Here is a 15,580-nt window from a genome sequence, read left to right as displayed (position 1 = left end):
AAAAAAAATGTATTTACCTAGTTGTGGTTTATGGTAGGAAAGTAATCTCATAATACCCCATCTTTGTATCCATTATCCACTCTCTTTTTAAAATCATGAACAATTTTTTTATTCACAATCTCACAAAGCTTTTCCATTTGTTTATTTTCATAACAGTAATTAAAGTCTTGTGTCCAAATTGTCAATTGCCAAACAAACCGTTCTTCTACAAAGATGTTTTTTGTTTCATAGAGATCTAACACTTTTAGCTAATGGACAGTGTCCATCCTGATCATTTATTATTAATCTAAAGACTTTCGCAAGACACAGCTTAGGAACACAGTGATGAAAGCACTGCAGTATCCTCTGGCTATTTTGGTTATGGTGATAGATTTTCATTTTCCTCATAAAACAAAGAAAATGCTCTTAACTTTCCTTGTGGAACATTAACCTCTGCAGAGTGGAGGTGAAATGTATGGTATAGTTTTGTGATATATTAAGGTCTCTAAAATTGATAAGCTTGGTACACCAGGCAACTATATTTTCCTCTATATATAATAACAATATTAGGTATATAAGCTCTAGTAACTATTACAAGAGAAAAATATTGAAAAGAGGAAAATAATAGTAAATCAATAGATAGATGGTAATATAGTGTTTAGAGACGACTACTCTGTACTGCTGGATAATGCTAACCAACTTCTGAATTAAACCAACTGGCGAATCCTGAAAACTTAACAATTTAGTTCCTCTCCTATACTGGCTTATGTTGGCTCAAAACATCGTTTTACACAATATCTTTTACATCTAGATAATTCTTTACATTACAGAATGTTTTTTATCATCTTTGTCATATAATATAGGGACCACAGTTCTACAATACGCAATATAAGATAAATTCATATCTACACAGTGCAAGAATAGGCTCTGCCCACTTGCTGCCAGGAATTGAGCTGGGACATGCTTTGCCTGCCCCCGTTGGTGCCCCACCCTCTGGGTGATGCAACTCCTATCTAGTCGTCCCGAGATTTTTCCAGGCCCTTTTGTCACAATGATATATATATATATATATATATATATATATATATATATATATATATATATATATATATATATATATATATATATATATATATATATATATATATATATATATATATATATATATATATATATATATATATATATATATATATATATATATATATATATATATATATATATATATATATATATATATATATATATATATATATATATATATATATATATATATATATATATATATATATATATATATATATATATGTGTGTATTTACCTAATTGTATTTACCTAATTGTAACATACGGAAAAGAGCTATGCTCGTGTTGTCCCGTCTCCATATCTATTAATGTCCAGCTTTTTCTTAAAATCATGAATATTCCTTGCGTTGACCACTTCCACGTCTAAACTATTCCATGCTTCCACCCTTCTATGAGGAAGCTATATTTTTCACATCTCTCCTATAAGTGGCCATTTTAGTTTTTCCCATGCCCTCTCGACATTCTTCCATTCCACATACACAGATCTTCCCTATCCATTTTTCCATGCCAATCATCACTCTGTATATTGCTATCAGGTCTCCCTTTCTCTTCTGTTTTCCAGGGTTGGAAGTTGCATTCTTTTCAGTCTGTCTTCATAAGTCAAATCTCTTAAGTCAGGCACCATTTTCGTTGCAGCCCTCTGTACTTTCTCTAGTTTCCTTATGTGTTTCTTTAAGTTCGGAGCCCACTGTATTGTTGCATATTCAAGCCTCGGTCTTATCATTGCAGTAATTATTTTCTTCATCATTTCTTCATCTAGATATACGAACGCCACTCTTATGTTCCTCAATAAGTTCAATACTTCTCCAATTATTTTGTTTATATGTCTCTCTGGCGATAGGTCATTGGTAATTGTCACCCCAAGGTCTTTTTCTTCATGACTGGTTTTATGTCTTCATTTCCTATCTTGTACATACTCCTGATTCTTCTTTCACTCTTGCCAAACTCTATTTTCTTGCATTTTGTCGTGTTGAACTCCATTTGCCATGTACAGCTCCATTTCCATATTCTGTCCAAGTCTTCCTGGAGTAGTTCGCAATCTTTGTCACATCTCACTTTTCGTAACAATTTTGCATCGTCTGCAAATAGGCTCACATAACTGGACACCCCATCCACCATGTCATTTATGTAGACTGCGAACATTACTGGTGCCAACACTGATCCCTGTGGAACTCCACTCTCCACCAATCCCCATTCTGATGGTCTGTCCTTAATTATTGTTCTCATTTCTCTTCCTACCAAAAGTCTTCCATCCATTTTAGTAAACTGCCATGCACTCCTCCTACCATTTCAAGTTTCCAGATCAGTCTCTGGTGTGGTACCTTATCAAAGGCCTTTTTTAAATCCAGATATATTCCATCAGCCCAACCATCTCTTTCCTGTATTACATCTATCACCCTCGAATAGTAACATATCAGGTTTGTCGTGCATGAACGCCCTTTCCTAAAACCAAATTGACACTCACAAAGTATGTCATTTTCTCCAAGAAGTCTGTCCATCTAGTCTTCACCACCCTCTCACACATCTTAGCTACCACACTTGTAAGTGACACTGGTCTATAGTTCAATGGGTCTCTCTTGTTACCTGATTTATAGATTGGGACAATGTTAGCTCTTTTCCAGTCTTGGGGCACTACACCTTCCCTTAATGAGGCATCAATTACTTCACAAACTTTTTCTGCCAATTGCTCCCTGCATTCTCTTAAAATCCATCCTGATACCCCATCAGGTCCCACAGCTTTTCTCACTTCTAAACTCCCCATCATGTTCTTGATCTCCTCCACCGTTACTTGAAACTCCTTCATAATCCCTTTCTGTTCCATTACCAGTGGTTTGTCAAAAGCAGTCTCCTTTGTGAATACCTTCCGAAAGCATCCATTCATAGCCTCTGCCATTTCCTGGGATCTTCACTGCATACTCCATTTACTTCTAAACTTTCAATACTTTCTCTATTTTTGATGTTGTTGTTCACATGTCTGTAAAAAAGCCTTGGTTGGTCTTTACATTTATCAATTATATCCTTTTCTTGTTTCTTTCTTTCTTCTCTTCTAATCAACACATATTCATTTCTTGCTCTTTTGTAACTTTCCCACTGCTTAATCCGTCTTTTCCTTCTCCACCTCTTCCATGCATCCTCTTTTCTTGTTCTAGCCTTTTCACATCTATCGTTAAACCAGTCCTGCTTTCCAACTTCTCTATGTTGTCTTATTGGTACAAATTTTTCTCACCTTCTTTGTATATTTTTATAAATTCCTTCCACTTTTCATTTGCTCCTTAGCACTCTTGAATTTCATCCAATTTGTCTCTTGAAAGAATTTCTTTAGGTTTCCAAAATCTGTCTTGGCATAATTCCATCTTCCCACTTTATATTCTTCATTTCTTCTAGATTTCTCTTCGTCTATCACCTTGAACTCCAAAACTGCATGATCACTCTTTGCTAAAGGGCACTCCACCCTCATCTCCTCAATGACCATTGGCTCTGTACTAAAGACCAAGTCCAGTCTTGACGATGCTCCCTCTCCTCCAAACCTAGTATCTTCTTTGACCCACTGAGTTAACACATTTTCCATTGCCAGTGTCAATAGTGTATTTCCCATGTTGTCTCTGATCCTTCCATTGACCAGTCCTCCCAACACACCTCTTTACAATTAAAATCTCCCATCATTATAGTTCGTTCACAGCCACCCAACATTTCTTCCAGACATGTTCCTGTATCACTTATCATTTCTTCATATTCCTGTACTGACCATGCATTTGTCTTAGGTGGTACGTACACCACTATGTAGTGCCTCTTTTTTCCTTCATTAGTTTCTGCTCTGATCTTTAGCACTTCTGCCTTTCCCATACCTTTTTTCACTTGATCCACCTTTATATCTGTGTGTGTGTGTGTGTGTGTGTGTTGTTGCGGCAGTGCGGGTGGGGTGGGGGGTGGTGGTAGTGGTAAGTAGTGAAGATGGAGTGAGGTGGTATTGCTGAGAGATAGGAAGAAGGAGGACCGGAAGTGATAGACACGCAGGTGGATAAAATAGCAGTGATTGGCCCAGAGGCAAGCCAACCTCAGTGTTGCAAAAAGGGGGAGGGATATTTAAGCTGGCCGTATCTGCCTGCACGAGTCAGTTGCAGATGTCTTGCCCCGCTGTCCTGCCCTGCTCTCTGATCTCGTAGCTCGCATTCACCCTGTGTAATACCTTAGAGTTCCTGCTGTATTGTGTTACCTTCTAAGTAAACGTAAGAAGCTGTATTAAGTGTCTCCTGCTAGTCCTGCCTATCTTAGTGAATGCCTGTTTATGAGTTGTGTGCCTCACATTCTTTGCTAGCCATGGACCCGTCGTCAACTTATCCCTATGCCACTCCCGGCCTGAATGCTGTCCTGTCTCCACCACTGCGAGTACACTCAACCCTCGATTTGCCGGACCTCCATTTGCCGGATTTCGGATTTGCCGGACAAGAGTCTGTGGGAAAAAAAAAAAAAAAAAAAAAAAAAAAAAGTCCGGGACAAGTCGATTTCAAACTACCGCGCCAGACAAAGTTCGCAAATCGGGCACTATAGATGGCAGCGCGGGCGGACATACACGTCTAGTACTGGACTGTAAACAAGTCTGCCGCGTCACAAGAGTGTTGTGCTAATAAAAAAAACAGTACAGATGTGTGTCGGCGGCATTGGCATGTGTTACGGCCCCACGTGGTGAGATGATGATGATGATGATTATGATGGTCGTCGGAGGTTTTGCCTTTGCCTCGGCACCTCCTGTTACTTCTATTCTTCCTGATACTGCCTTTCTTTTATTTTTCTTTCTCTTGTCTTCCACATCTGGTGCAAAGTCTCTTTCTTCTCCCTCAGTTTTGTTTTTCTGAACAAAAAACGTCTGATTTATTTTCCAACTTCCTGGTACAGCTGGTGCAGGTGCCGAAATGCCGTTAAAGACAACACTATGTTCCCACCGGAAATTTTTGCCGTTAAACACGGGATTCCGGTAAATCGCGTGCCGTTAAAGCGGGGTTCAACCTGTATAGGGTAAAGTCCGGCAAGGGGGTAGACCCCCGGACATTTTCCATTGCCGGACATTTGCCATTCCCGGACAAGCCTTCCCCCCTTTTAGTCCGGCAAATCGAGGGTTGAGTGTAAGTGGTTTACAGTTGTGGCGTTGGAAGCTGAAGTAAGGACCTTTGGGTGTCCTGCCTTGCCCAGTGGATGCGGGTGTGGGTGGCCCTGATGTGTTGTGTGGGCGGCGGTTTGTAACAAGTGGTGTCAGGAGTTTTGGGATAAAGTTTGGCTAAGCGAGGTTGCCGGGTACGCGTGGACAATGGTAGACTCAGACGTGAAAAGCAGCGAGATGACGGAAGGCAGTGAGCCAAACGAGAAAAGTCTGAGAGAATTGGTCGTTGGATTGGTACAGGCAATGAGTGAAATGAAACAAGACATAAATTCGCGAATGGACAAAACGGCACAAGAAACGAATGCGCAGATGGACAAAATGGCAAGTGACATAAATTTGCAAATGGACAAAACGGCACAAGAAACAAGTGTGCGGATAGACAAAATGGAACAGAAAAAGTCAAGTGAAATGAAACAGGAAACGAGTGCAGTAGTAATGCGAATGTACCTGATATGAGAGGAGATGCTAATTGCTGTCGGGGAAGCAAAACAGTTCACTGTGGAACACAGCAAGAGGCTGCGCCAGGACCTAACGAAAGAGTTCAGGGAGGAACTGGTAGCAGTGAGACAGCAGTGCGAGGGACGCAGTGAAGTCGTCAAGACCAAGGTGGAGGAAATGCGGGAGGAGGTGACAAGACTGCGACGTTCCTTGGAGAAGCAGTCTCTTGGCGCTTGGGGACGGTCTGAGTATCCTGAGCCAGCAGGACAGGGCCGTCCCTACACATCTTTGGAGACTGGTGATGTCAGCTGTTGTGGCGGTAGGACACAGTCAACACACCTGTGGTACACACCTGCACCCGAAGATGACGCTATCACCCCGCCACAACCTCCACCGCCACCATCTGTCACTGGATTCGCCCAGTATGTAGGAGGAAGCTCTGTCCAGCGTAAACCAGCTGAGTTTGGCGGGCAGATGGCATACCAGGCACAGTTTGAGCTGCTCGCTCAAGGACAGGGATGGGGCGACTAGGAAAAAAGCACTGCAGCTCGTGGCCAGTTTGCGCGGGACAGCACTGGAAATTCTGGCACACATGACGGCGAGCCAACGATTAACATACACCACAGTGGCTGAGGCATTAAGAAGGCGCTTTGGGAGTGTGTTCCAAGCCGAGGTGTACAGGGAGCAGCTGAAGGGCAGAACACGTCAGTAGGGTGAATTTCTTCCACAGCTAGCTCAGGCGGTGGAGTCACTGGTGCATCATGTGTACCCAGTGGCCCCAGAAGAGATGGTGATGGTACTGTCTCAGGATGCTTTCGTAGACGCACTGGAGGATCGGCAGGTGCAAATCTACATAAAGCAGGCGCACCCAGCAGATGTACAGCAGGCGCTGGCGAGGGCCATGGAATTTGAGGCTTTCCTGTACACTACTGTCGCCACTGTGACGCCACACCACCACTTTGCCGCCCAGAAGCCACCGCTCTGCCACCTACCAGTTCGCCATACACAAGTCCAGCAGGGGAAGATGAGGCGCACAAGCTTAGGTGAGTTTAGTGGCTTCTGCTGGAAGTGTGGCAAACGTTATCATCGTTGCAGTGACTGCCGCATTGAACGGAGGACACACTCCCTGGAAGATGTGTGAGCACGTTCTTCCACCAAGGCTTGCTGCGAGAACTTTGGACGGTGGGGCCATCACCGTGCTGCCTGCTCGCAGCTAAAGGACGTCATGATGGTGGGGGGAAACAAAAGCAGGCTGGGAGTTGGGACCATTGTTCAACCAAGTTGTTCCCGGGCCCTGTCTGTGTAAAGTGCCGCAGCGATGCTACTGCGCTGGCGGTTCGAGTGTCAGGCGCAGTGGACAGCCACCCGTGTCCCCTGGTGGTGGACACTGGAGCAGCAAGAACCTTTATCAAGAAAGAAGTAGTGGCAAGTCAAGATTTCCCTGTGTCAGACCAGCAGCTGTACAATGCTACAAGGCCCCATGATGTCTACGATCACAGTGGGTGACATGGAAGAGAAGCTACCAGTATTCGTGGCCGACATGAAAGAACCCTGTCTGCTGGGGCTGGATTTCCTGGTTCAAAGTGAAGCATGTGTGGACCTCGGAAGGATGCAGATGCAGGTACGAGGACAATGGGTACCGCTGATCCTTGAAGATGCTGTTGAACAGGTGGAGAGCCCCGTGACGAGTTCAGATGTCGAGGACGAGAGGCTGGAGCTGCACTGCCGAGTCGTGAGGGAAAGTGAGACTGCAGACGCCACTGTGATAGCCCGTGAACGCCTGACATCGGTGCGCAGCTGCGGAGGTGAGATAGACGGAGATGCGGGTGAGACGATCCCCGTACTATCTACACACGTGGTGGATTTGGCGGTACATAGCGCTACCACGCTGATTCCTGAACAGGTGGTGAAGCTGGGGAAACTGCTGATGGAGCACGAGGACATTTTCAGCCGAGATGCTCAAGACCTTGGCTGCACGTCTTTAGTACAGCACTCCATCAACATGGCAGACAGTTCGCCGATAATGCAGCCACATCACCGTGTCCTGCTGGCCAAGAGAGAAGAGATACAGCGCATGGTGGGGGAGATGGCTGCGCAGGGGTTAGTGGAGTGCTCTGACAGCCCATGGTCGTCGCCAGTAGTCCTGGTAAATAAAAAGGATGGCACCAAACGCTTCTGTGGAAGAGAGTGGGTGATAGGACAAGACCTTGAGGAATACCACTGTTAATAGATTTAGGAGAAGAACAGTGGCCATCTGCCACAACAGCAATAAAAAGGTTGAAGAGGAAACTTGAGATAAAGTTGCAGAGGAGAGAAATCATAAGAAGGTAGTTCACAGATCAAAACTTTGTGCCTGACTCTGTCAAAGGCTTTTGATTGTATAAGGCAACAACAAGAGTTTCACCAAAATCTCAAGTCCATAAGTATTCTGAGGGTTTAGGCCAGCAAGGGCATGGAAAACATCATTACGAAGTATTCCAATTGATAGCATGAAATAGGCAAAGGGAGGAGGAAGAGAGGGAGGGACAAGCCCAGAATCATTCAAAGTAGAGTTGCTAGCTAATGTTGAGAGAAGAGCTCAGATTTAGAGACATGTGATGGCAGTGCTGCCTGCCATCAGGGTAAAATAAAAGAGGAAAAGATGATGAAGTAAAGTTATTGAAGTGGTTTTTGGCCAGATGCCAGAAAAGTTGAGGGGAGTTGAAGTTTGAAAGACTGACATTTTCTATATATGAGAGAGTGTTTGATAAGTTGAAGAATAGAGCTGGTATGATTCTATGCAGAAATATGAAGCACAAGAAATTCAAGTTATGGAAGGCTCAATGAAGTACCTTTTGTGGGCAACTTCTCTATCATGTACAGTGCAAGAACAAGCTGTATTAAACCAAGGTTTGGAAGGTTTAAATTCAGAAAACGAGTGAAGAGTGTATGCGTCCATACCAGACACTATCACCTCTGTTATGCGCTCAGCAAACTGAGATAGATCTCTGACCCAAAAACAGTAATCATTCCAGGAAGAATCAGATGAAATGCAAGAGATGCCTCTGCTTTTGAAGATCCTGACATGGATTGGAGAAATAGGAGAAGATACAGATATGAGATTGTGATCAGAAAAGTGTAGTGGAGGAAATAGGGTAATGGCATGATCAGAAGGATTAAAGGTAAGAAAAAGATCAAGAATGTTGGGCATATCTCTAAGACGGTCAGGAATATGAGTAGAGTATTGAATCAGTTGCTTAGGTCATGGAAGATACCAAAGTTGAAAGCTATTTCATCAGAATGGTCAGTGAAGGGAGAGAGAAGCCAAAGCTGGTGGTGTACATTGAAATCTCCAAGGATGGAGATCTCTACAAAAGGATCAACAAACAGAATGTGCTCTACCTTGGAAGTTAAATAGTCAAAGAATTTCTTACAGAAGTTAGAGAGAGGTAGAGAACAGCGCCCGAGCGCGGGATACTCGTGCAAGCTTGTCATACTTGTCGTCTTTGTGTATATGCTGCTATTTTTTAGTTACTATATCGCCTTCGAAGAGGAAAGTGGACGCTTCTCTCTTCGGAGAGAGAGAGAGAGAGAGAGAGAGAGAGAGAGAGAGAGAGAGAGAGAGAGAGAGAGAGAGAGAGAGAGTGACATTTGCTAATATTTTAGACACAAGTGGGACGCATGTAGCTTATCTTTCGAGAGGAAGAGGGGAAGGGAGGGAAGGAGAGGAAACGAGGAGGGAGAGAGAGAGAGAGAGAGAGAGAGAGAGAGAGAGAGAGAATATTAGAAAATTTGTTGTTTTTGTATTTGTGTGTGTGTGTGTGTGTTTTCACGAATGTTACATGTAACTTATCTTTCGATAGGGAGATGGGGAGGGAGGAAAGAGAGAGAGAGAGAGAGAGAGAGAGAGAGAGAGAGAGAGAGAGAGAGAGAGAGAGATGGGAACAGTCTATGCCATTGGGTAATTTTAGACACAAGGCGGGACGCATGTAGCTTATCTTTAGTGATTGGTGGAAACAAGGATGGTGGGAGGAGCACTAGGATTTCAAGGACAGCATACGGCGTGTGTAGTTGATATCCAACACACTATACGGGACAACTGAACTGAAGAAAGCTCAGAAATTAAATATGACGCCTACGTAGGCGTCACCGTATATGCTACTGGGGCTTCATGACGCCTACATAGGCATCACCGTATTGAAGGGGTTAAGAAGGCTGGTAAGATCGTATCTTCCTTGGAAGCTACAAGAACCACCTGAACTCGTGACTCTACAATGGATAAAATGGAAAGCCGATTGCGGAAATGTGGTACATAAGTTTTGTATATGGTACAATGATGTGGCCTTTGTTTACATTCTACAGGTTGCCAGTTAGTGCCTTTCCTGTTTCACTCTCCCTCCCTTCATAAATTTAAGATCATCAACATTATAAAGTTACGTACATACATACATTAGTGTACATTATAATGACTGATTAAACTGCCTAAATGTTTAACTTTATAATTTTTACTTTCATTAAACCTTTCACTGTATTATGATGCATTGTCGCTTTGTTTACTCTCAATGGAAGTTCAAGTCAGGGGTTAAACTTGTTATAATCGGTTCGCTTAACGAAGTTTCGCTTAACGAAGTGTTTTTTTAAGAACGTAACCCCTTCGTTAAGCGGGGGTTGCCTATATATATATATATATATATATATATATATATATATATATATATATATATATGTTAAGATGAGTTCTTAGTCCACTATTGTTATTGTGATAGATCATTGGAATTTCTGAAGGAGTCTGTGACAGACATGTTCATATCCCAAGATAGGAGGAGAGAAAGATGACTCAATTAGGTTTTATTACACTTGCAGGTGCCCAGCAGAAGAGTGCTCAAATGGAAAGGTGATTGGAACTGATATATACCATGAGGTGAGTAGTCACATATACAGGTAACTTGACAATATTCCTTGAGATTTCAAAGACTCCATGATGCTCCATTGCTTTTCATCATCACAAATGAACTCTCTCCTTCTGCCCACCTCATATTCTTTCCATCCTCCACCTCCTGAACCTCCATTTGGTAAAAAAAACCACATGGTGAAAAGATAATTTACTCTCAATGAGGTCTGATAACACTTGATCTAATCTGAACTAGTTCTGGTGTAGACCAATTTAGGGGGTGCTGTGAACTCACTGAATGTCTCCCTGTTTGTTTCACAACTTAAGGGGGCATTCACAGCCTGCTCTTTAAAGGCCACTATCCCCCTTCACATAAAGCTACATGTTTTTACTATGCATACAAACCCTTCACTTCAAATTAAAAAATGGCGACTCCTACACCAGCCTCGAAGTACCCTTCTGGGGAGGGACCATAAATGTCCCCAGGTCAGACTGCTCTCTCGGTATCAAGCATAAATGTCTTGACACCTCTCTCAACTTTTTATTTGTCAACTTCTGCAACTTTCGCAGTCTTAGATCTAATTTTCAATCTGTAGAACACTTCTCTGCTAAACCTCTTCTTTTCCTCACAAAGGTGTCCAGCTGAAGCAACTATTAGTCCCTTTTCATTTCCCTGCTACTTTCTCTATCCTCATTTTTGTTCCAAAGCTGGGTGTTGCATCTATTTGCACAACAGCTTGGCTTACTTTTGTACCCATGTTTTTGTATCTTCAGATTTTTTCATCATCTGGCTTTGACTCAAAAGTCACTCCCTTACTAAATTTATTGCTGTTCTCTACCTCTCTCTAACTTCTGTAAGAAATTCTTTGACTATTTAACTTCCAAGGTAGAGCACATTCTGTTTGTTGATCCTTTTGCAGAGATCTCCATCCTTGGAGATTTCAATGTACACCACCAGCTTTGGCTTCTCTCAACCTTCACTGACCATTCTGATGAAATAGCTTTCAACTTTGGTATCTTCCATGACCTAAGCAACTGATTCAATACTCTACTCATATTCCTGACCGTCTTAGAGATATGCCCAACATTCTTGATCTTTTTCTTACCTTTAATCCTTCTGATCATGCCATTACCCTATTTCCTCCACTACACTTTTCTGATCACAATCTCATATCTGTATCTTCTCCTATTTCTCCAATCCATGTCAGGATCTTCAAAAGCAGAGGCATCTCTTGCATTTCATCTGATTCTTCCTGGAATGATTACTGTTTTTGGGTCAGAGATCTATCTCAGTTTGCTGAGCGCATAACAGAGGTGATAGTGTCTGGTATGGACGCATACACTCTTCACTCGTTTTCTGAATTTAAACCTTCCAAACCTTGGTTTAATACAGCTTGTTCTTGCACTGTACATGATAGAGAAGTTGCCCACAAAAGGTACTTCATTGAGCCTTCCATAACTTGAATTTCTTGTGCTTCATATTTCTGCATAGAATCATACCAGCTCTATTCTTCAACTTATCAAACACTCTGTCATATATAGAAAATGTCAAAGTCTTTCAAACTTCAACTCCCTCAACTTTTCTGGCATCTGGCCAAAAACCACTTCAATAACTTTACTTCATCATCTTTTCCTCTTTTATTTTACCCTGATGGCAGGCAGCACTGCCATCACATGTCTCTAAATCTGAGCTCTTCTCTCAACATTAGCTAGCAACTCTACTTTGAATGATTCTGGGCTTGTCCCTCCCTCTCTTCCTCCTCCCTTTGCCTATTTCATGCTATCAATTGGAATTCTTCGTAATGATGTTTTCCATGCCCTTGCTGGCCTAAACCCTCAGAATACTTATGGACTTGAGATTTTGGTGAAACTCTTGTTGTTGCCTTATACAATCAAAAGCCTTTGACAGAGTCAGGCACAAAGTTTTGATCTGCAAACTACCTTCTTACGATTTCTCTCCTCTGCAACTTTATCTCAAGTTTCCTCTTCAACCTTTTTATTGCTGTTGTGGCAGATGGCCACTGTTCTTCTCCTAAATCTATTAACAGTGGTATTCCTCAAGGTCTTGTCCTATCACCCACTCTCTTCCTATTATTCATCAATGACCTTCTAAACCAGGGATTCTCTACCTTTTGTTGTTAAGAATCTCTGAAGTTATAAGACCATCTACCCTAACTTCCAGTAATCTGACATGAAACAGAATGTTAATTTAGTGACTGACACTTATTTGATATGCAGTGATATTGCAAAGGATATTATTAGATCAGCCATCTAAAGTACCCCTCTATGTCGGGAAGAGCAGAGTGGGGAAGAGGGAGCAGGCGAGCCAGACGGGGAAAGATAGTAGTCAGGATGGGCAGAGATGGCAGGTTGCGAGGGGAAGGAAAGCGGAGGCAGTTAGGGAGGATAGGACTAAACCTGTTGAGTGTGAAAATAGGTTCGGTTTGTTGGAGGGGAGGGAGAGTGAAAGAGTGGAGTGAATGAAGTGGTTGTGGTGAGTGAAAGGAGAAAGAAGGGGTAGAGGAGAGGAGGAGGATGGTTGTGCTAGCACACCTCAGGTGTGTGTGGTGGGTGACTCTCAGGTTAGGTATTTAGATAGCACTTTCTGTGGGAAAGACAGGGATAGGAGGACGAACGTGTGTATGCCTGGTGCAGGTGTGAAGGCAGTGAGTGAGGAGGTGCAGAAGAGGGTTGGGGGATGGAGAGGAGGGTGTAGTAGTTTTGCACGTAGGTGGGAACGATGTCAGAGCAGGTGGGTCGGAGGAGTTAGTGGCAAGATTTCGGGAAATGTTAGGCAAGATAAGGGAGAGTGGTAGGAGGTGTGTAGTGTCAGGAATCTTGCCTCGTGTGTATGTTAGCAGGAATGGTTGTCTAGAGCCATTGGTGTGAATGATCGGGTAAAAGGGATGTGTAAGGATGTGGGTGTCAGCTTTGTGGATGTATGGGATAGGTTCTATGGGCGAAGGGATTTGTATGCTAGGGATGGTGTGCATCTGAGTAGGAAGGGTGTGGATGTGCTGAGTGGATGTCTGGAGGGGAGTTGGGATGGAGTGTAGGGGTGAGGTAGCAAATGCATTCCAGAAGAAAGATGCTAGACATAAATTAGATAGGATAAACAGAGATAGTGAAAAGATTAGGAAAGATTTCCAGGTGCAAATAGGAGAGAATAAGATTAGGATTCCAAATAAGGAGACAGCATCTAGGAAGGTAGCAGGACTTAAATGTTTTTATGTAAATGCCAGGAGTCTTAGGAACAAGAAGGACGAGTTATCTAGTTATATAGTTGAGGAGGACTTAGATGTTGTATGTGTCACAGAGGCATGGGTAAATGAGGAAAAGTTTAGGGAAAATAGGAAAGAATATGAAGTAGATGGATACATTATGTATTTACACCAGAGAATTGGTAGGATAGGTGGAGGAGTAGTTATTTATGTAAAAAAATCCTTCATTTCCAGTCAGGTTAATGGTATTAAGTAGAGTCCTTATGGCTGGATGTTAGAGTAAACAAAAGTAAGGTTATTAGAGTAGGAGCTTTTTATAGACCACCTAACCAGTCAGCAGATGTAGACAACCTTATGGTAGATGAGATAAATAGGGGGTGTACTAGTCAGACAATTATCTTAGGGGATTTTAATCTTAAGTCAGTAAACTGGGAGAGGATGGTAGGAGATACTAGTGAAAATAAGTTTATGGAAAGTTTTCAGGATAACTATTTAGTGCAGATGGTAGATAAACCTACTAGGGGGAGGAAGGTTTTAGACATAGTACTAACAAATATTGAGCATTGTTTAAAGGAAGTTGAGGTAGGAGAGACTTTAGCAAACAGTGACCATCATATAATTAGATTTATCATTAATTCCAGTAGGGATAATATAGTGAATAAGACTAGAGTCCCAAACTATCAGAAAGGCAATTATGGTAGGTTACGTCAGTTATTAGGAGAGGTAAACTGGGAAGATAGTTTTGGAAATAAAACTGCACAGGAGATGTGGGATATTTTAAGGTTGTAGTAAAGGGTATAGTGATGCAGTGTATCCCTTACAAAGATATAAGGCAGAGAAACAGGAAGCCATTATGGTGGACTCATGAGATAGGTAGCCAGATCAGAGAGAAGAAGAGGGCATACAGAGAGTTGCAGAAAAGTGGGAAGATGTAGATTTGATTAGGTACAGACAGGTCAGAGATGATTTGAGTAAGGTTATAAAAAAAGTAAAAGGCAGGCAGAGATAAAACTAGCTAGAGCTGGGAGTAAAGATCCCAAAAATTATATAGTTATTACAAGGTCAGTGATAAAAGAAATAAGGATAGGATTGGACCACTCAGAAAAGATGGTGTAGTAGTGGATCAAAATGAAGACATAGTAGAATTATTGAATGAACAATTTTCTTCAGTATTTACTAGGAAAGAATAGGAAATCCTGTTACAAACAGTGCGACGAGTAGTTTAAGAGCTTTAGAAAATATTGATATAAAACCGGGAATTATTAGGAAATTTATTCTTGAACTAGACGATAGGAAAGCTAGTGGTCCTGATGAGCTACATGCCAGAGTACTTAGGGAGGGTGTAGACAGTATTTCTGAAGCACTTAAGTTAATCTTTGAAAGATCACTTAGGTTTGCTGAGATACCTCAGGACTGGAAGTTAGCTAATGTTACTCCAATATTTAAAAAAGGTAGGAAGGATGATGCAAATAATTATAGACCGATCAGTTTAACTAGTATAGTATGTAAGATACTAGAGAAAATCATTAAGGGTAGTATTTGGGAGCATTTAAATGAGAATAGATTAATTAGAGATACCCAACATGGCTTTAGATCAGGGAGGTCCTGTCTTACAAATTTGCTCGATATCTTAGAATATATTACCAAGGAGTTAGATGATGGAAATAGCATAGATGTTATATATCTAGATTTTAGCAAGGCGTTTGATAAGGTACCGCATAGGAGGCTAGTGTACAAATTGAGACTACATGGGATAGGGGGTAGGTTAGTTGATTGGATTAGTGAATGGCTTTCTGATAGGAAACAGAGAGTAGTATTAAATGGGGCAATGT

At 42.0% G+C, this 15,580-nt stretch overlaps 2 protein-coding genes across 7 annotated transcripts in view; both read left to right on the top strand.

The window, feature by feature from the left end:
• Positions 1–15,580, top strand: part of LOC123519880 — a 111,390-nt gene that overhangs the window by 60,948 nt on the left and 34,862 nt on the right. For all 6 annotated transcript variants that reach the window (XM_045281511.1, XM_045281506.1, XM_045281509.1 and 3 more), the window contains one exon: positions 10,500–10,557. In XM_045281511.1, the coding sequence (XP_045137446.1) occupies positions 10,553–10,557 (5 nt within the window). In that variant the 5' untranslated portion in view covers positions 10,500–10,552. The remainder of the gene's footprint in view (positions 1–10,499; positions 10,558–15,580) is intronic.
• LOC123519753 lies at positions 7,165–7,884 on the top strand. The gene has a single exon (XM_045281257.1). It carries the CDS (start codon positions 7,165–7,167, stop codon positions 7,882–7,884), a length of 720 nt encoding a protein of 239 aa, XP_045137192.1.

Source organism: Portunus trituberculatus, chromosome 46, assembly GCF_017591435.1.
Source record: "Portunus trituberculatus isolate SZX2019 chromosome 46, ASM1759143v1, whole genome shotgun sequence".
Taxonomy (NCBI): Eukaryota; Metazoa; Arthropoda; class Malacostraca; order Decapoda; family Portunidae; genus Portunus; species Portunus trituberculatus.
Note: the sequence above shows the minus strand (reverse complement) of the source record. Positions and strands in the feature narration are given on the sequence as shown.